Source organism: Drosophila eugracilis, unplaced genomic scaffold, assembly GCF_018153835.1.
Source record: "Drosophila eugracilis isolate 14026-0451.02 unplaced genomic scaffold, ASM1815383v1 contig_415, whole genome shotgun sequence".
In the NCBI taxonomy this organism is placed as follows: domain Eukaryota; kingdom Metazoa; phylum Arthropoda; class Insecta; order Diptera; family Drosophilidae; genus Drosophila; species Drosophila eugracilis.
Genome location: NW_024573278.1, coordinates 1,096,440 through 1,116,549, shown reverse-complemented (window position 1 = coordinate 1,116,549; position 20,110 = coordinate 1,096,440). Strand labels below are relative to the sequence as shown.

Here is a 20,110-nt window from a genome sequence, read left to right as displayed (position 1 = left end):
TTGCACTTTGCCGCAGCCATGACGACCGCTAATCTAATTTTCATATTTGTTCGCTTTGCTATTTTCAGATTTTTTGACCCTAATATCGGCCTTGTGAAATCATCAAACCATCGACCAGCAGCTACAAAAATTGGAAATCCAAAAGGCAACAACAAACTAGTAGAGTCTGCAATCGGCGGCATAAATATCAGCGAATATGGACATAATAGAACGCTTTGTACAAAGTTTATAACCAAATCCGCACATTGCCAGAATCGATTAACTAGGTATCAAATTTGATAGCCCAAGCCATAACACCAACAGCCAACAACTGAACACCAACAAAAATGCATAAATAAATAATTTGAATGGCACGCAACGGATTTTAAAAATATCACAAATTGTTGTATCAATAAATTATTAATAACAATTTCTGCGGACAAGCTCTAAAAACCAGAATAGAAAAAAAAAACCAAAAAATTTGACATCAAAAACAAGTTGAACTCCAACCGAAAAAAAAAACACGAAATTCCGAGGAAAAGTGGAATTTATTCATACACAGAAAATATTGCAAAACATTTTTCCAGTTTAGTATGCATATGTCGAGGCCATGATGGCAATAATGATAGCACCCCCGTTAGTCCAACCCTCCCCTACATATCCAACCGAAATACCAAAAAAAAACAAACCCACTAGAAAGTCCGCTGTAAATATTCCAGAGATTATTTTTATTGTCCTTTTCAACTTTACGTAGCATAAATTTACAATTTCTAGCTTGTAAATCATTTATATACATACGTACATACTTAAATAGAGGTAAGGCTAGGGCTATGGGGGCGTGGCTGATTGCTTTTCTTATAAGAGTAGATAAAACACAAACACTCACACTCTCACACACACACACAGCCTCGAGAATTCCGGGGACATTTTTCAAATTGTATAGGAAATGAGAGTTGCAATATTGCATAGATTCTTGAGATTAGTTGGGCGTATATACGATAACATATATACCTATTTATAGATACTACAAATTCTATGCCTATGAATATAATTAATATATATATATATATATATATATATTTACAATTGACGACCAAGCAAAAGTAAAACTTTAACTTTAGTAACAAGTCAAACACACAAATCGAACAATTGAATGAAAAACACACACAAAATACTGAACTAAAGTAGATCGAAGGAAGAACATAAGACATTGGTAAGATGTTGGAAAGTGGTGAGAAGGACTACAGTGAGGACTCTGAATAAGAGCCAATCATACTTTTCACCTCTTGCTGCATAGGAAATATATAAACATAAAACAAAAGCTTGTTAGTGATACTAATTTTAAACGGACAAAAGAACAAAGCAAATGATTAATGAACCAATAAAAAGCAAACCACGTTTGATAAATCTTAGCGAATCTTTAAAATGTTTACATTGTTACTATATTTCTGTTGAACGAATTAGTTTATTGTTAAACTGAATCCGATTTCATCTGTATATACAGTCCTTGATTACATCAATAAAAGGCTTTAGCTATCTTGGAATCAAGGATGTAGAGTAAGATATCAATACATGCAGTGCGTTTCAAAAATATAATATTTTAATAATATTTTTATGTATTCTTTTTATGTACCAAAATTCTTATTTATTATTTATGGAAAAAAGAATATCATTGAATTTGTTTATTTTCTTTAAAAATTTATCAATATTAAGAAACACCCCAAAGGGTCAAAGTAAAAATTTTGGTTTGAATTTTATTTTTTAATTTCGTCTTGTTGTCATGAAACGCACTGTCCATACGTATACCAATTAACACAAAGACATAGAGACATTATAACTCATGCACTTTTGCTTATGGAAACGACTATATTTTGCCGATGAGATGGGAAAAAGTTCCATGCAAATCTAATAAACAAAAATATTCAGATACACTATCTATCTATCTATATACATACGAAACACACACTCTCACACCGAAAGTCACCACATACACGTATATAAGTACACGCACATCAATGCAAAATGGCATAATATCGGAAACAATTTACCAATTAACATTAAAAATTAAAGGCATAAAAAGCAAAACTGTCTGAGCAAAAACCAACTAAGCGCTAAAGCAAACGACTAAGGCAAAAAACAAACACTCACACACAGACGACACACACTCAATGTAAGAACATATAACAATGAAGCAGAAACCGAAACAGAATCGAATTGAAAGGCAACGCAGATTAAAATTGATATGAATATGCAAATTTTGGCGAAAAAAACATAGGCTACATTAGACACAAGAGTATGTAAATTGACGAAACGTTCAATAAACGAAAAACCGAAAAATATAACAAAAGTATTAATACACGTACAAAGATCCATTTGAGTGTGCAATTTCATTTGTTTTGAGGGTAGGGTATAGGGTAGGCCCCTATATGTATACGATATGATTGGGATGCTGTGTTCAATCAATTGTTAAACCGGAAATGGAAACAACACACCACCAAATTGTGGAGGCGTCAAGTGCATTGAGTGCACTTTCCACAGCTCCCAAAGGCCCCTATGGAAAAACTACATACTATCTCGTTGGTGTGCGGACTAAATTACTCGAAAAATATATATTTAGTTGCTGGCATGTTTTATGGATGCGTTGTAATTGAATTGAAGTATCAAAGGGTGAGAGTTTGCAATGTAATGGACTGAAAGCGAATGAATAGCATTTCCCAGTCCCATAGAACGAACGATGATGGCTCTCCGTTGAGATCTTTTCGGGATAATAAATTTGAACAGTATGAATGGCCATGGACTAAGGTAAATAAAGGTGTGGAAATTTAAAGGTTTGTATTTTTCAGTAGTTTACTGACTTCAAACTTATTACTCAATAAATAAATAATTACTTAGTGAAAACATTTTGCTTTTCAAACAAAAATTCATTTAAAATTCAACACACAATTGTCTTTCACTCATTTATTTTGCAATGATTAGCCTAAACTGCTGAACCCCGAAGCTCCGAAGCCATTGACAATTATCATTTGCAGGTAATTAAATTTCCTCTTTTAGGGTCGTTAAGCAATTACGCAATTAAATAGCCATATTTTCATAAATCATTATATAACAGTGCATACATTAATTATTAGCTTGTGGTGTTATTTATATATATTATATAAATGTTTTTATAATTACCCCTGCATATGTGCAATTTATTGAATTAATTCATTGAATAATGAAGTTAGCCATATGCAAGAATTATTTTATCACCAAGTATTTATTGCTTTAAAATGTGGATTTTGTAGATTTTTGTATCCAAAAAGACATTTCCATTTAGCATCTTCTACCAACAAAAACAGCTGTTGAAAGATAATTAAAATTTGTGGCCGCACAGCCTGGCAAATATATACAAAATCCACATAAAAAAAAGAATCTTCGAGGTGAACCCGCTGCAAGATTAATTGAATCACATTAGTCTGCCTTTTCATATACAGAAAAAAATATGCTAACCGAATGCGTAAACCGCAGAAAAATTGTGAGGGGGAAAGTTGCCTGAAAAGAACGAAATAAAAACACAAATTAAAAAATGGAAAACGCGTGTAAATAGCGAACAGAATTTTGCGACCCTCTACCTTGCGCTTACTTGGGTTCTTTTATTGCGGCTTGTGCAAATTTGCACCTAACCTTTAAAGAGCGACGACGACAGGTGGAAAAGCTTGGAAAAATCCTAAAGGTGGAACAAATGAGGTTCGCCATCTCGTTCTAGCGCTCATTTCGTATGCCGAGCAACAAGCATTTATGTAAATTGAAAATATGCCGGTGACGTTTCAAGGGGCGCAAAATAGTAGGAGGTGCTGTTGAGCGGGGGTTGGTGGTCATTTAAATTCAATTGTCAACGACATCTTCTTTGCCGGCTGTGGAAATCTGCGCTCAAATGTGAGCGAAACCACTCACAAGCCCCTATAATAAACAGGGATCTATCGATAGATGTGACTTAAGTATTTACAAATTTTCAAGAAAATAATTTTAAATATTGAGTTATTAATTAAGGATTTCTCAACTTTCGATGTTAAATTATATTTATAGTAGAACTTCCAATAAGACGAGCAACCATCTTAACTTAGTTTTACTCAAAATATCTTTCAGTTAGGAAAATTCTACTCTCCTTCAACTGTAAGTAAGATTAAATCCAATATTAATATAATATAAAAACCCCAATAAAGACACAATTATCGAGTACTCACTGTACTTACACGTATGTACATTTATGCTGCTGCCAGCGGGTGACCACGCAAAGAGAATTTATATTTATTACTACGGATCCCCCGTTCAGTTCGCGTTCAACAATTGTGCTGTGCAGACAACGCCACAGATTCAACCATCGATAGCCAGAAAGACCAAGTGCAAGGGAAGAATATCATTTCATATATATACAAATATATATAAAGAAGCATTCCAGGATGGAGCGTCTGCTGACCATGTTCGAGCAGGCGGATCCCTTCTCCACGTGGTGGCCAACGATTGCGGCCCTCACGGTGGGCATTGTGATTACGGTGCGGTGAGTGCGATGATTAAACTGAAACTGTGTTTTTTTACCCTGCCACATCTGCTTCCGCCCCCTTGTTCCCCTCGGCAACCCATTTATTTGGGGGCATAAAAACTTTCGCCTCGGACACACGTAAATAAATGTCGCAGCAGCCCAGTGAAAACTCCCCCCACTGTCACCGTTCGCGAAAAACTTTTTAAGTGGATTTCATGCAGAGATGGTGGCCAGATGAGAGGGAAGTGCCAGTCGCAGTGGCAGGAAGAGAGAGAGTTGCAGAGAAGACCCGGATAATATGTAATATCTAAAGATTATTCCCATTTTTGTTTTTACACCCCAGTGAAGTTAACAGGGCAGAGTTTATTTAAGGTTTATTTACTCTGGGAAACAAATTAGTGCTTAAAAACGGAAAAGAAAAGGAAGAATTGGCATTTTGTTGTATTGATTTTTTTTTACAAAATATTTATGACCCGACCTGTCAAAAAACCGAAAATTTGCCAAAAAATTAAATTTTAGAATTTGGTAAAAAAAGATTTTAGGTTGGAAGTCAATTTCAATTCAAATATCGGTTAAAAGCTTTTTATAATGGTTCGCTTTTAAGAAACATTACGGTACTCAAAATAAGACTACTACCATCCATCAGTTATATATATGTAGTAACTTAATTCCCAGTTAGCTTAGCCCAGTAGCTTAATAAACCTTTAATAGGCTTTATTTTTCGAGTGAGCCATCCTATGAGAAGCCCACTGAAAACACATTCGATTTTGTAGAAGGTATCTGGCAGTCTGGGTAATAAATAGCCATCTTACTTTCTGGTTTTTGTTATTCTTGTGCTCTGCGAGCTTCGCGGTTTTTGTGACCCCTTGCTATCTGTCGTTTGGCAGTTGCAGGTGTTAGTATAAGCCGGGAAAGCGGAAGCGGAAATGGTGGAGACTGCAATATGGCACTTTGGCTGACTTCCTCAACTCCACCTTTCATTTCCCTCTCTGCGGCGGCTCAAAATATTTACAAAGTGGATTTGCGCAAGTTTGGCTCAAAGTAAATGAAATGCCAAATGAATTCCAAAATGAAGGATGGGAAAGGAAAACTTAGACTTAAGTGCCAAAATAAGTCCCCGCCAAATGAAGTGGAGCAAATGGTACGTGATGAAGATTATAGAGGAAATAACTGACTGCAAAAGCAAAAGTTTAAGTGGCTTTGATTGTGGATAAGTTTTATCCATTAAATATAAGGGAAGTGAAGAGATTTGCAAAATGCATATTCCCAATAAACATATTATTAGCCAATTACAATGCCATTTTCATACGTTCTTCAATTCTTGAATTGATTAGTAAATATAGATTTATTTTGCAACTGAATTATCATACAAAGACATAGCATAGATCGGCAGCTAATAAAATAAATCAATTAGTGTTTGGCAAAAGGGTTGTCTAATTACTAATTTGTTGGTTGGTAATTTTCGCATGTGATGACATCTATGGACTGCATTTAAAGTTCACAAAACTGTAACAGAAATTTCTACACAACAGCACTAACGAACATAAAATGTAATTAAACGAATTGGAAATGAATTAGTGCCCAGCCATGCGATTTAATTGACTTCAATGCCAATTGTCCCTTTAGTTATGTATTTATTTGGGATTTGGGCTAAAATGTTCTGTGGGCATTGGAAATCAAGAAATAAATACTAATTAGTCAATATAATGACTTTGCCGAGTTTAAAATCCATTGCATTTAAAGCGTTAGTTAATGTCTATGCTAAACTAATGCTAAATTTGTTTCCTGGGGCTTGAAATTAAATAAATTAACATTTATTGTTTATGCAAACGCATCGAAATTATTGAAGTTGAAGATGAGCGGCCGGAGTTAGTCAAATCCCTAAATTACCTCAGGCAGATCCATGCAAATGACCATGCTGATTCCATTAACGCCTACCAATAGGTCAAAGCGCCGACAAGATTTCTCTACCATTCCACTAACAATAAAAGTTAGAAAATATACAGATTGTTCTTAAATATAAATACAAACTTTTAGCAATAAAGATAATGTTTTTCTAATGGTCTTATGCCGAGAGCTGGACCGGAAAAGGCACATCTGGTGTCTTATCACCCTCCTAATATAATATTCCCTGATTTTGGAACATGTTAAAGTAGGCCAAAAATAAACAGCAAATCTAAATTTTAAATTGGTTTTCAATCAAGTCAGCCTTGATTTTATTAATTTCATAAGTACTGATGCGTCTCCGGAAAAAGTTAGTTTAGTCCTGAAGCCCTCGGGGCTTGGACTAGTTTCAGTCTCCGAAACGACAAATATTAAAATCGGAATCGATCGATCAAGTCATCCGTGTGTTTATTTATGTCATAAGGTTTGATTTGCCTGCGGAAAAAGTTAGCTCACTTCTGAAGCCTACGGGGTAGCTGCTAGGCTTAGTCTCTAAAAATCTAAAAAATTTTAAAAATGTTTTAAAAAGAACAAAGTTTAGAAGTGGAAGAGTACTATTGAATGACTGATGACAGTATTTCAATTTATGGAGTTCCGTGGCAAGAACTCCCTGACTCCGTCGTAGGTACATCTTATTCACCCACTTGCACATCGTTGTGATGGCCTTCTCTAAGTCCTTGGAAAGCCAGGATTCTTGATGAATGCAAGATTCCGGTCTTAACAATAACGAAGAAGAGACCATTACAATCCTGTGTAATGAGGATGACTACTGATGTGTAGATGACGGGGATAGCGAGTTAATACCACGGATTCCATAAATTGAAATACTTTGTCAGTGTTTCAATAGTAAGTTCAAATTTGTTACTTTTTTCAAACATTTTAATGTGTTGGCGTTTTTGGGACTAACCTAGTGTTTAGCCCGCGGGCTTCGAAAGTTTCGCCGATGCAAAGGAAGCCTTGTGATGTAAAAACACAGGAATCGAATCGAGGACTGGTACGTACGTTTTCACTGTAAGCACAGCGACATGGACGTTGTTCAGCGATCCATAAGCCGCATGCCACACCCACCAACTCACTCCAAATTCCGCTTTCCAACCCTTCGCCATCCGCCATCTAATCTGTATCCTTTACCCGCATTCCAGTACCTTAATGAGCGGCCAGCGCTGTCCGAACGACAATCAAATCAAGGAGCAAATCGTGGTGGTCACAGGCGGTAATAGCGGCATTGGCTTTGAAATAGCCCAGGCCTTGGCGGGTCGGGGTGGCCGGATAATCCTGGCCTGCCGGAATCTCCAGGCCGGCGAAAGGGCAGCTTCTATTATCAAACGTGAGCTGGGATGCCGCACCCCCTTAAGTGCCACTGATGATGATGACAATCCGGCGGATAGGTACTTTGTGGAAGCCCGCTATCTGGATCTCTGTTCGCTGCGCAGTGTTCATCACTTTGCCGGCCAGCTGATGGCGGAATTCGAGCGGATCGATGTTCTGGTGAACAATGCCGGTGTGGTCTTTGCCAACACTCAGGTGCCCACGGAGGATGGTTTCGAGCGGCATAGTCAGGTGAACTACTTGGCCCCCTTCCTGCTGACCCATCTGCTATTGCCACATCTGCAACGCTCGGAGCAGGGACGCATCATTTTCGTTTCGGCCCACGCCCATCAGGGGGCCAAAATCGATTTCGACGATCCACTGAATGTGGGCACCTGGTCGGTCAAGTTCCACGCCCGCGAAGCCTTCGCTCACTCAAAGCTCTGCGTTGTTCTGGCCACCCGTTGGATGGCCAGGGAACTGAAAGGTAAGCGACCGAGGGGTATGGGAATTTTCCCACGAGAACTGGAAACTGCACTCGGAGGAAATGCTTTTTTTTTTTGAGGCTATCTTAATTGCTGTTAGTGGCCATTAGGCCAGGAAGAATGTAAGATTCTATATAAATGTTCGGATTTATATATGGTCTTCTTAATTATTTAATTTTTTTTTTATTTTTAAATTACAAATTAAACTGCTTTTATTTTGTCTACAAAATAAGGAATTTGAAGCTTTTCACTAGAAAACCTATACAAATGTTTTCCCAGTGTAGGCCGAAAAATTTTGCATAGTTTGCACTCTGAATTATTGATGCATACACTGCGCAATCTTGATTTCCAAGAAACAAATAATGAAAATCCGCTAATTTTCCCACAGGTACCTCGGTCACGGTTAACTGCTGTACTCCGGGACTCGTCCGTGGGACTCGCCATTTTCGCAAGTAAGTCAGTTCAGACCTGGTCGAGGAAATCGCAACCCGACAAACCCAGAAACCAAACTAACCAAGGAAAGCCCGCAACCGAAATTGAAATTCAAACGAAACGGGAGCAAAGTGCAAAGTGCAAAATGCAACTGAAACTTTAACTAAATTTTAAGCTCATTTCGTAGCCGCGCGAAAGACAACTTTTGCACTTTCATTAAGCAATGTTAGTATGTCTCCTTTTCTCTGTCTCTGCCTCGGTCACCCATACTCTTTCTCTCTCTCTGTGTATATATATGTATATATATCTGACTTTCTATCTATATCTCTGGAGGTTGAGGGGGCGTCTAGTTTTGATGCAATCAAAAAGTTGCCAAGTCATTTGGGCGGGGCTTGAAATGAAGAGCCCCTTTTTTGGCAGCAGCATCAAGGTAACATTTCATTCGAAGGCCAAATTCATTTCGAAATTCCAAATGAGTTGGTCAAATACCGAAAATCTGGCCTAAATGCAAGCTGTGAAAATAGGTAATAGATTGCATAGGAGAAGTGTTGACTAGAAAATAGTTAAAATTGGAGGAAAATATTGTTATTCGCAAAGATCCTAGAATTAAAATACTAAATATCGAAAGACCTTATAATGTAATCACCAATTTTTACATCTAATTATATGGTAAACATACGCAAAGGATGGCTATTTAACTGCTGTTTAACCCCAATTCCAGCAGCTCATTACGCCTCATGGTCATTTCTGGTTGCCATCGATTTTCGTGCAACACGATTTACCATTAGTTGCCAAACACGTAGGCCAAATATGTTCAAGCGTAACAATTTGCCAAAATGCTGATCTACATTTTGTTTCTAAAATCCGTTTTTAAGGCATGCAAATTAGTTAGTGACTCTGTGAGAAAAAAGCCCGAAACCAAAGAAGGGCATTTGCACAATACACAGAAAAGGACGTGCAAACACGACAAACAGTTGCAAATTGCGGAAGGCCAAAATGTTAGCAACAAGAGCCATCAACTCCCACAACTGTGGGGGCACTGAGAAAAATTGCTCAAAACTTAATTTAATATGTGGTTGGTTTCGTTGGTTACAGAACTCGTCTTTACAAGACCGATCTCTCTATGTCATGTTTTTGAGATAGGTTTCTGTTTGCTTTATACGTTTTCTGATCAGAAATTTAACTCAATATTAAATCTTAACTAAAAAGTGAACTTAAAAATTGGTCTTAGATCTATAACCTATAACCACATGCAATCCATTCCTGATGATATTTTTCACCCTGCATAAAGCAACAAACATTATAAGAGCCAGAGCCAACGAAACGACAACAGCTGCAATGAACTTTCACCCTGCCACGCCCACACCTCATCATCAAATGCAGATGAGCTGCCATCGAGTGGCAGTTGCCAAAATGAGATGGGAGAGAAATGAGAGGGGATAATGATGGGCAGAAGTGAAATGCGGTAATTAAAAGCGGCCAAGTCGGAGACGCGGGTCGGCCGCAATTGAAACGGCGGCGGGTCAAGCTTGGTGCCTTACTTTTGGCCAAGCTCCGTTTGGGTCAACTTTTGCCTGCTGGCCCCGCCACGTTGTCCTTTTGAGTTATGACCCAGACACACACCCCGGTGACAGTTGCCTCTGCCACTGTTGCCTTTGTTGTTGATGCTGCTGATGCTGCCAGTTGTGTTGGCAGCTTGACTTTTTTATAACGAAGATTTATACAGTTTTTTGGAGAGTCTCCGAAAGAAAAAACAGCTTATTTCGTCCCTATTATTTTTATTTTAAAGTAGAAAAGTGAATTCTAGATTATTTAATTTAAAATTCTTTTTAAATCCTAAGCAATTAAGGTTTTATTTTTAATTTTTCATAAGTCCTTGAATTTTTTTCTACACATTTTCTTAAATTAATGCAGTCAATAGAAAGAGAAAATTCTAAGCTATCAATTTAAAAATATTTTCCACGTTTTTTAATACCTTAGACTTAGCCAATGTCATCTCTGTTGGCCAGCATCAAGTTGGTGGCACACTGTGAACTTACTGCCGGCCATGAACATGAACATGTCCGGGGCCCAGTCTACCCTAATGATGGGACCAGAATTAATGCGAAATTTATTGATGCCCTCAAAGCTGGCACAAAAGTTTTCCCTTGTTTTTCATCTGCTTCCTTTTTTCTGGCAGTTATAAATTAGAATTTGCCGACAATGTGCTGGTACCGAGGGCTTCACGGCCCTGAATGCCAAATCATTTCTCAGGAAATACATCCATTCAGAGTGTCCACTGTGGATGAGTTTTTTCCTTTTTTGGGATGAAGCATTCACAGATTTATTTATTCATGCGCGTAAACCTATTCCCATGATTTTGTCGCCATGAAAATCTAGATTAATTTCTTTTAAAGTTATATTAAAAGATGAAAAGGTTTTGCAAAATGTAGTTTTAATGGGAACTGCAAGTTTAAATAAGCAAATAGGCTTAACGTAATAGTTTTTAAACTCTTATCAGTAAGTAACTGAATAAGAAATGTGAATAATTAAGTGAAGCTTTGGTTGCAAAGAAGTTTCTGTGGTACTTTAGTTAACGAAGTACACTTCAAGTTGTTACATTGCTTAGATTTGCGATGATTTAGACATTTTAGATAAGACCAACAGATTAAACATCATCCAAGAGCCATTGAATTCATAAGTTATTATGGGCCTGTTCATAAAGCCCTGTTCACACACGCTGCATACACATGTAAATGGGGGATTTTGGGGTGGCCTCTCCAGTGGAAGGCCCAAAAGCCGAGGACAATAGCTGGCCAGGACACAGTCATTCCAAGGGGGACAAAGGAGCAGGTGCTCAAGTGTATAGCACACAGATACAAACGCACACACAGAGCTGCAAAATTGTTAACACGACCAGCACGTACAACAAATTACACAATTCAATGGCAATAAATGATGTAATAGAGGAGGCTAAGATTTAGATATACATAGTTCTCCTACCATCTCTAAGCAGAAAGAAGCAAAAGTTGAGCTGTCACAAGCCAGGAAAGCATAATCCATCATAGACACAAATTGTACTGTCTGCATATGTACAAGTTTAACTAACCCGGCTAGGGCTCCATTTCCGTTTCTATTTCCACTTCCCTGCCGAACCAGAAACATTGTTAACATGCGTCATTACAATTTGCAAAATGCCATAACAATACGCCAGCAAAAAGTGCCCGGAAAATGGTTGGAAAAACTGAAAGAAGAAAATCAAATGCCTTGGCGAGCGTACAAATCATTTGGACATAAAACGCAGCACCTTGACAGGTGAAGGTGGCATGGCGGTGTGGACAAGGGCATGGGCATGGGCATGGACATGGGGATGGGGATGGAAATAGAAATGGAGATGTGGAGCGGCAATAGGTTCTGCACGTGACCTAGGCGCAGCGCCAAGAACAACGGAAAATCCAAGCCAACGAGCCGCAAATTACATCTCAGAGATGAGCACAGTTCGTTATGCTTAGGAAGCACTTAATAATATAATAGAATAATGCATATTCTAATATCTAATTCATTGTTAGGGATTACTTAGTAAGCCCAAAGTATCCCCGACAAATGGTAAAACTGTAATTATTTTCGGAAAAATAGGTATATAAATGTTTAAGATTTTACTTGAAAAGAAAGAAAAACTTAACATTTGATCAATTTTAATCGATAAATCACATATTAAGTCTATTCAATTTTACCACTTTAAATAACAACAATAGTTACAATAGTTAAAAGCATTTTACAGGCTTAATTTAACTTTAAAGTCATAAAAGGTACATGAAGATTTTAAATAACTTTAATACTGACAGCAATTAAAAATGCAATAAATAACAATCAAATAATAAAAGACTGTAAAATAATAAACTTTTATTTGAACATGCTGATGTCAGGTATCCAAGAATCTCGGTTAAACGATTTAAATATTTTTATACACATTTTCATGAACTGTGATAGCGTGCCCTTTTCAATTTTGTTTTATTGTAACAGGTAACAAAGAAAAGAGAAAGCCAGAACAAATTAAACGAAATAAAGCACATGCTCACCTCTAGTGGCCAAAAGCCAGCTCCCACTCGGACCAAAAACTTGGCCAACTGCTGCGGGCAGCGGCAATAAAACAGCAAATGAACAGCGGAAGCGACATCAAGTGGCTGTACATGTAGGTGAATGTGAATGTGAATGCGAGTTGGGTTCCTGCGCCGGCCTGGATATATGGGAACTGCTTGATGCACATGTGAGGGGCACTCGGAATTATGCTTAGAGACTTTTAGAAATAATCTCAAATTATGAAAATTGATTTACCATATTTTTTACTCTGGAAAGTTTAACAAGAAGCTACATATTGTTTAGAAAAAGGTATTAATGGTATATATTCCCAAACATGTAGAATTTTTTGCATTACATTAGATTTTACCTTAAAGTTTTCCAATATTACTAAGTAAGGATTATTGGTTCCGAATAATTCTAATTTTTACTAGTTCCTTTAACATCCTCCATTTTTTCCTAGTGCACATAGCTTACAGACATTGGCTTCCTGTCCATCGGATGTCTCCCCCTGTTGTGCTTTTTGCTGCTGCATTCTGTTACATGTTTTGCCTTTGCAAGTAGATTTTCTTTTTACAGACTTTGTAGCGCCAAATTGAACTTTTGTTGTACTTTACACCCGACTCCCAACTCCCAACTGCTACGCCCGCTCGTCAACTCCCTCGCTTCCTTTCTAGGATACTATGTGTATATATATATATATATGTACGCCCATACACTATTCATATCGGAGATAACTCTCTGACTTTCGTTGGAAACTGCAAAAGTGCTGAAGCAGCTGTCATTCTCACCCATGCACTGCAATTCCTATACAGGGCACGCCCACTTTCGCCCACTTCCGGACACTCGTCGGGCATTTTTTTGCAGCTGCCATTGATTGAAAAACTGATACCTACTGGGCTCTCGAGATTGTGGCTCTAACGCTTATCGTCAGGCTTCTTTTATAGGACATCATCTTGGCAGGAAGGTCAGTTCATGTCTTCACATCGAAGCTGATTTATTACGGCCTTTTATCCACTTGATAGTTGCAAATTTACAAAGCGGTTTAAGTTCTGCATCTATGTGTTAAATTTCAAGTTAAATATTTAACTCTTTCGATTTGCTTTTATCATCTCAAAATCTACGTTTGGTGTTATTGAAAAAGAACTAACTCTTAATGAACTTTATAGCCCCTAGCATCCAAATATATTTAACAATAACGATTGGTTTTAGTGAATTTCTAAGCCTTAATTAAAAATAACAACCTACATGTAGGTTGTAAAAAATAATTGAAACATAATAGCCAGAAAGCCACTTAGCATCAGCCACTAAAATTGCTGGCCAATAAAAACAATTAACATAGCGTATATGCTATTAATTCTTGCCCTAGAGTGGATTCAATTTCCGCTCGTGGGCCATCTATTGCGGTATTAAAGGAAAATACTCGGAAAAAGCCATGGTCTTTTTACCTTTCAAGCCATTTTGCTGCGCTTTTTTCCTTTGGCTTGCAGCGCCCACTCACACGTACAGCTAAAAGATTTTCCACGTTGGTAATAGCAGGTGCTGCAGGTCGGGGCTTTAAATGAACTTTGCACCGCTGCAGCTTAGCGAGTCAGGTTGAAATTTTTCAATCCCACCCACTGCTGGGCCCTTTGAAAGTTGTGAGTATATCAGGCTGCTCAGTGGCGTATACGTAATATTTCTGTTTAAAGACGAACTGCTTATTGATTATGAAAGATAAGTCACACTGTTCTCTAGGAAGTAATAATCTAAGCAGATTTGTATCAGTTTCAATACAATTTACTTTAGTTTCGTTATTTATGAAATTGTCTAAAATGGCGCTAAATATTTTCCATTTCCTCCATAAAGGTAATATTTTACGTTTAATTAAATGTCAACGAAGCTTTTAAAATAGATTATTTTCCCAATTTGATCCGGAAAATTTATATACTTTCCTAAGCCCTCCAATATTTCCTGACCATACTCTGTAAACAGCCATTAATCAATGCATCTAAAGAGTAACCCCCGAGTCTAAGCCACAACCCAGTATCCGCAAACACACACACACATTTATTTTTGTTTTACACTATTTTCCCATTTTTCCCAACAAACCATCTGCAGCCCCTGCAGCTTTCTATGCACTTTAAAAATGCAACCAGTAGGGGTCGTGGGCGAGGGTGTTAAAATAAAAGAGGAGACGGATGGTGGGGAGTGGAAGGAGCAAGGACAGATACTCGTATCTATGAAAACGCTGGCGTAAAACGATGAATGGAATCAACACCAGCCTCGACCCAGGACAAGGAGATTTAACTTTGTGGGAGAAAGGAGGTGCCAGGGTTCAGAGGCAGGGTCCAGGGCCAGGTTAGACCAATTCATACTCAGTGTTGGGAAAGGTAATGTTTTTTTTTACCTAGGCGTGGTACTAAAAATCTAAAGGAATATATTCCTAGAAGATAGTTAATAATGCTAATAGATATAAATCAACTTTATGTCTTATAATACTTGAGAAGCTTCAAAACATGTCTATAAACGTTAAAAAATTAAGAATAATGTGTAAAAACAACATTTAATTAATATAAAGACATATTAAGAACAAGAAGTCCTTAGAAAATATCTAAAATAATATACCTAGATACCTTACCTTCTGTATACATACTGCCCATCACTGTGCACACATGCCACTTGCCACAGCTTTTATGCGTGGCCCGTATCTGTGCGTACTATGAAATGAATGAAAATGAAAAGCAGTTAATGCTCAAGTCACGGAAAAAGCGTAAATGGAAAAGTTAAACGCATTAATTATTTATTTATCGTTTTATCGTGTTCAAGTGTCGGTGAACTTGCTCACCGTTCATCGTTCGTTGCCCGCCTGGAAAAACAAAAGGAAAAGCGGCAAACGAGGGCGCAAAGCATTAACAACGACAGCTAAGCAAATTGTGCGCAAGTTCGTAATCCTTCCTGAAAAGGCAGCATCAGTATAACACTGAGAAAAATTATCTAAATGATTACGAATTTTATTTTGAAATTAATATTTTGCTGAATATTTAAGCTTGTAAAAAATTCGAAATGTCAAAAGTATTCAGAAAAGTATGCTACAGAATCCAATTTTAAAAGTTAGGTCCTTTTTAAAGGAATATATATATGGACTTCTAGCATACCTTTTAAGACGCACTTTCTCACAGTTTACTGAATAAAGAGAGAGAGAGCTTGAAAGAAATGACTGGGTGCTGGTTGGAGGTGGCCATTTCGCACAACTCGTTGGGCTCAGTCGCTGGAATTGGCCCACGCCCAGCTGCGATACCTACTGGGCTCTCGAGATTGTGGCTCTAACGCTTATCGTCAGGCTTCTTTTATAGGACATCATCTTGGCAGGAAGGTCAGTTCATGTCTTCACATCGAAGCTGATTTATTACGGCCTTTTATCCACTTGATAGTTGCAAATTTACAAAGCGATTTAAGTGCTGAATCTATGTGTAAAATTCCAAGCTAAATATTTAACTCTTTCGATTTGCTTTTATCATCTCAAAATCTACGTTTGGTGTTATTGTAAAAGTACTAACTCTTAATGAACTTTATAGCCCCTAGCATCCAAATATATTTAACAATAACGATTGGTTTTAGAGAATTTCTAAGTTTTAATTAAAAATAACAACCTACATGTTGGTTGTAAAAAACAATTGAAACATAATAGCCAGAAAGCCACTTAGCCACAGCCACTAAAATTGCTGGCCAATAAAAACAATTAACATAGCGTATATGCTATTAATTCTTGCCCTAGAGTGGATTCAATTTCCGCTCGTGGGCCATCTATTGCGGTATTAAAGGAAAATACTCGGAAAAAGCCATGGTCTTTTTACCTTTCAAGCCATTTTGCTGCGCTTTTTTCCTTTGGCTTGCAGCGCGCACTCACACGTACAGCTAAAAGATTTTCCACGTTGGTAATAGCAGGTGCTGCAGGTCGGGGCTTTAAATGAACTTTGCACCGCTGCAGCTTAGCGAGTCAGGTTGAAATTTTTCAATCCCGCCCACTGCTGGGCCCTTTGAAAGGTGTGAGTATATCAGGCTGCTCAGTGGCGTATACGTAATATTTCTGTTTCAAGACGAACTGCTTATTGATTATGAAAGATAAGTCATACTGTTCTCTGTGCAGTAATAATCTAAGCAGATTTGTATCAGTTTCAATACAATTTACTTTAGTTTCGTTATTTATGAAATTGTCTAAAATGGCGCTAAATATTTTCCATTTCCTCCATAAAGGTAATATTTTACGTTTAATTAAATGTCAACGAAGCTTTTAAAATAGATTATTTTCCCAATTTGATCCGGAAAATTTATATACTTTCCTAAGCCCTCCAATATTTCCTGACCATACTCTGTAAACAGCCATTAATCAATGCATCTAAAGAGTAACCCCCGAGTCTAAGCCACAACCCAGTATCCGCAAACACACACACACATTTATTTTTGTTTTTACACTATTTTCCCATTTTTCCCAACAAACCATCTGCAGCCCCTGCAGCTTTCTATGCACTTTAAAAATGCAACCAGTAGGGGTCGTGGGCGAGGGTGTTAAAATAAAAGAGGAGACGGATGGTGGGGAGTGGAAGGAGCAAGGACAGATACTCGTATCTATGAAAACGCTGGCGTAAAACGATGAATGGAATCAACACCAGCCTCGACCCAGGACAAGGAGATTTAACTTTGTGGGAGAAAGGAGGTGCCAGGGTTCAGAGGCAGGGTCCAGGGCCAGGTTAGACCAATTCATACTCAGTGTTGGGAAAGGTAATGTTTTTTTTTACCTAGGCGTGGTACTAAAAATCTAAAGGAATATATTCCTAGAAGATAGTTAATAATGCTAATAGATATAAATCAACTTTATGTCTTATAATACTTGAGAAGCTTCAAAACATGTCTATAAACGTTAAAAAATTAAGAATAATGTGTAAAAACAACATTTAATTAATATAAAGACATATTAAGAACAAGAAGTCCTTAGAAAATATCTAAAATAATATACCTAGATACCTCCTTCTGTATACATACTGCCCATCACTGTGCACACATGCCACTTGCCACAGCTTTTATGCGTGGCCCGTATCTGTGCGTACTATGAAATGAATGAAAATGAAAAGCAGTTAATGCTCAAGTCACGGAAAAAGCGTAAATGGAAAAGTTAAACGCATTAATTATTTATTTATCGTTTTATCGTGTTCAAGTGTCGGTGAACTTGCTCACCGTTCATCGTTCGTTGCCCGCCTGGAAAAACAAAAGGAAAAGCGGCAAACGAGGGCGCAAAGCATTAACAACGACAGCTAAGCAAATTGTGCGCAAGTTCGTAATCCTTCCTGAAAAGGCAGCATCAGTATAACACTGAGAAAAATTATCTAAATGATTACGAATTTTATTTTGAAATTAATATTTTGCTGAATATTTAAGCTTGTAAAAAATTCGAAATGTCAAAAGTATTCAGAAAAGTATGCTACAGAATCCAATTTTAAAAGTTAGGTCCTTTTTAAAGGAATATATATATGGACTTCTAGCATACCTTTTAAGACGCACTTTCTCACAGTTTACTGAATAAAGAGAGAGAGAGCTTGAAAGAAATGACTGGGTGCTGGTTGGAGGTGGCCATTTCGCACAACTCGTTGGGCTCAGTCGCTGGAATTGGCCCACGCCCAGCTGCGGAGATGGCCAAAAGCTGGAGATCAACGGTTGAGCGACTGAATTGAATGGAGGACATCTGGCGGTACTGCCGCCCTTTATCGCCCCAATTGAAAATGTCATTAAAACAATGCTAAAAAAAACCAAGGAATTGTTAAAGTTTTCGTTAAGCGACCAGATTTAGTACAAACTTTATATAAAACTTAACTTGGATTTAACTATTTAATTGAAAATGAAAACTGCTTTGAATAATAAACAGAAAGTTTGTTAATTTTTAAGTTTTTGCATAACTTAAAACTTTTCCAGACTAACTGGCTAAACAATAATCATCAAAATTGGTTGGGATTAAACTAATATAATAAATCAGAGGCTAGTTTTAATATTTTCTGCATTTATTATTTAAGATGCAGGAGGAGTAGATTTGCTTAAACCAATCCATATTGTGGTATTCTTCCATGATTAACTAACCATGATTACAAATTCAGTTTTAAAGACAAAGAATCCTTCTTAAGAGAACTTTAACTCGTGAAAATTCAACATCCCTTGAATACTTGTTCGTATTAACAATAACTACAATAATTGGTTAACTTTTCAGCTCACCGCTTATGTCGTCCATCTGCGTGAAGGCGGTCACCTACCCGTGGATGTGGCTCTTTATGAAGAACGCCTACGAGGGAGCCCAGTGCGCCATTCGCTTGGCCACCGATCCCCAGCTAAAGGAAGTCACCGGCGAGTACTTCAAGTGAGTAGTTGCCATGGCCACTCCAGTTTCTGTTGGCCGCATTAGCAGCACTTTGTTGGCCACTTTTTGCTACATCTTTTTATTCTTTTTTTTTGTTCTTGTTGTTGTCCATTGCAGCGACTGCGAAATTGCGGAAAGTTCGGAGACGGCCAAAGACAAGGAGTTAGCCAAGAAGCTGTATATGCAAACCATAAAAACTCTCGAGAGCGTTACCAAACTAACCGTCGACAGGGAGGCGTTCGGCATGGATTTGGAACTGGAGATGGAGTCTGAACTGAGGCTAGAGGCTCCGGCGGAAGCGGAAACGGAAACGAACCAGGGAGCGGATGAGGAGGATGAGAAGGAGCAAAAGCAGCCATTGGAGTGATTTATGCCTGGCACGCGGCCTGACTTCTTCGGGGACTGCCAACTGCAACGTCTATTTGCATTTGGTTTAACAATTGCCGCATTAGGCAGCCTCCTTTTCCTTTTTTATACGGCTCCTCGGCTTTATATAGCCCACCCATGAAATTACCCTCAGAAATAAATGCAACTTTAATGTGAGAGCAGTGAAAATTTGCTGAGTTTGTACTTTTCTTGCAGCGGATGTCCTCATCGGACTCGATGGGCTAAATATGTTGGTGCTTGGGCCTTTGATTTATTTCCAATTTAAAATGCTCTCGGCTGAGCGAGAGAATCCCTGAAAATGGACACTCTCAAGCAATTTGCGTAAATAATGGAATAGGTGGGGCGAATTTAAGGAGATTTTAAAGGAAAAAGAGAAAAGACTTATACTTCCAATTTTCCAAACAAGTTTTTCCTACTTAATTAACATGGATTTTTTAGAAGGTATATTTATAAATCAAATTTAATTCCCAATTAAGCTATTTGTTACATGATCTAACAAACATAGCTATCATTTAATTTAAAATTAATCCGAAACAAACTAAAACCCAAAGATTATTTCCATAGCAACATCAATGCTCCAAACAAAAACCCCAAAAAGCAGAACCCAAATTGTAATCG

At 37.7% G+C, this 20,110-nt stretch overlaps 2 protein-coding genes across 2 annotated transcripts in view; both read left to right on the top strand.

Moving 5' to 3' along the window:
- The window catches only part of LOC108116952 (patj homolog), a 30,511-nt gene extending 28,162 nt beyond the window's left edge, over positions 1-2,349 (top strand). Inside the window, exon 3 of the mRNA XM_017229105.2 lies at positions 69-2,349. The gene's annotated coding sequence lies outside the window, so the exon portion shown is untranslated. The remainder of the gene's footprint in view (positions 1-68) is intronic.
- Positions 2,350-4,294: 1,945 nt separating this feature from the next.
- LOC108116815 (retinol dehydrogenase 13) lies at positions 4,295-19,648 on the top strand. Its single transcript, XM_017228864.2, has 5 exons — positions 4,295-4,516; positions 7,585-8,237; positions 8,624-8,687; positions 18,959-19,105; positions 19,223-19,648. Exons 1-5 carry the CDS (start codon positions 4,419-4,421, stop codon positions 19,470-19,472), a joined length of 1,212 nt encoding a protein of 403 aa, XP_017084353.2. The 5' UTR covers positions 4,295-4,418; the 3' UTR covers positions 19,473-19,648.
- The last annotated feature ends 462 nt before the right edge of the window (positions 19,649-20,110 follow it).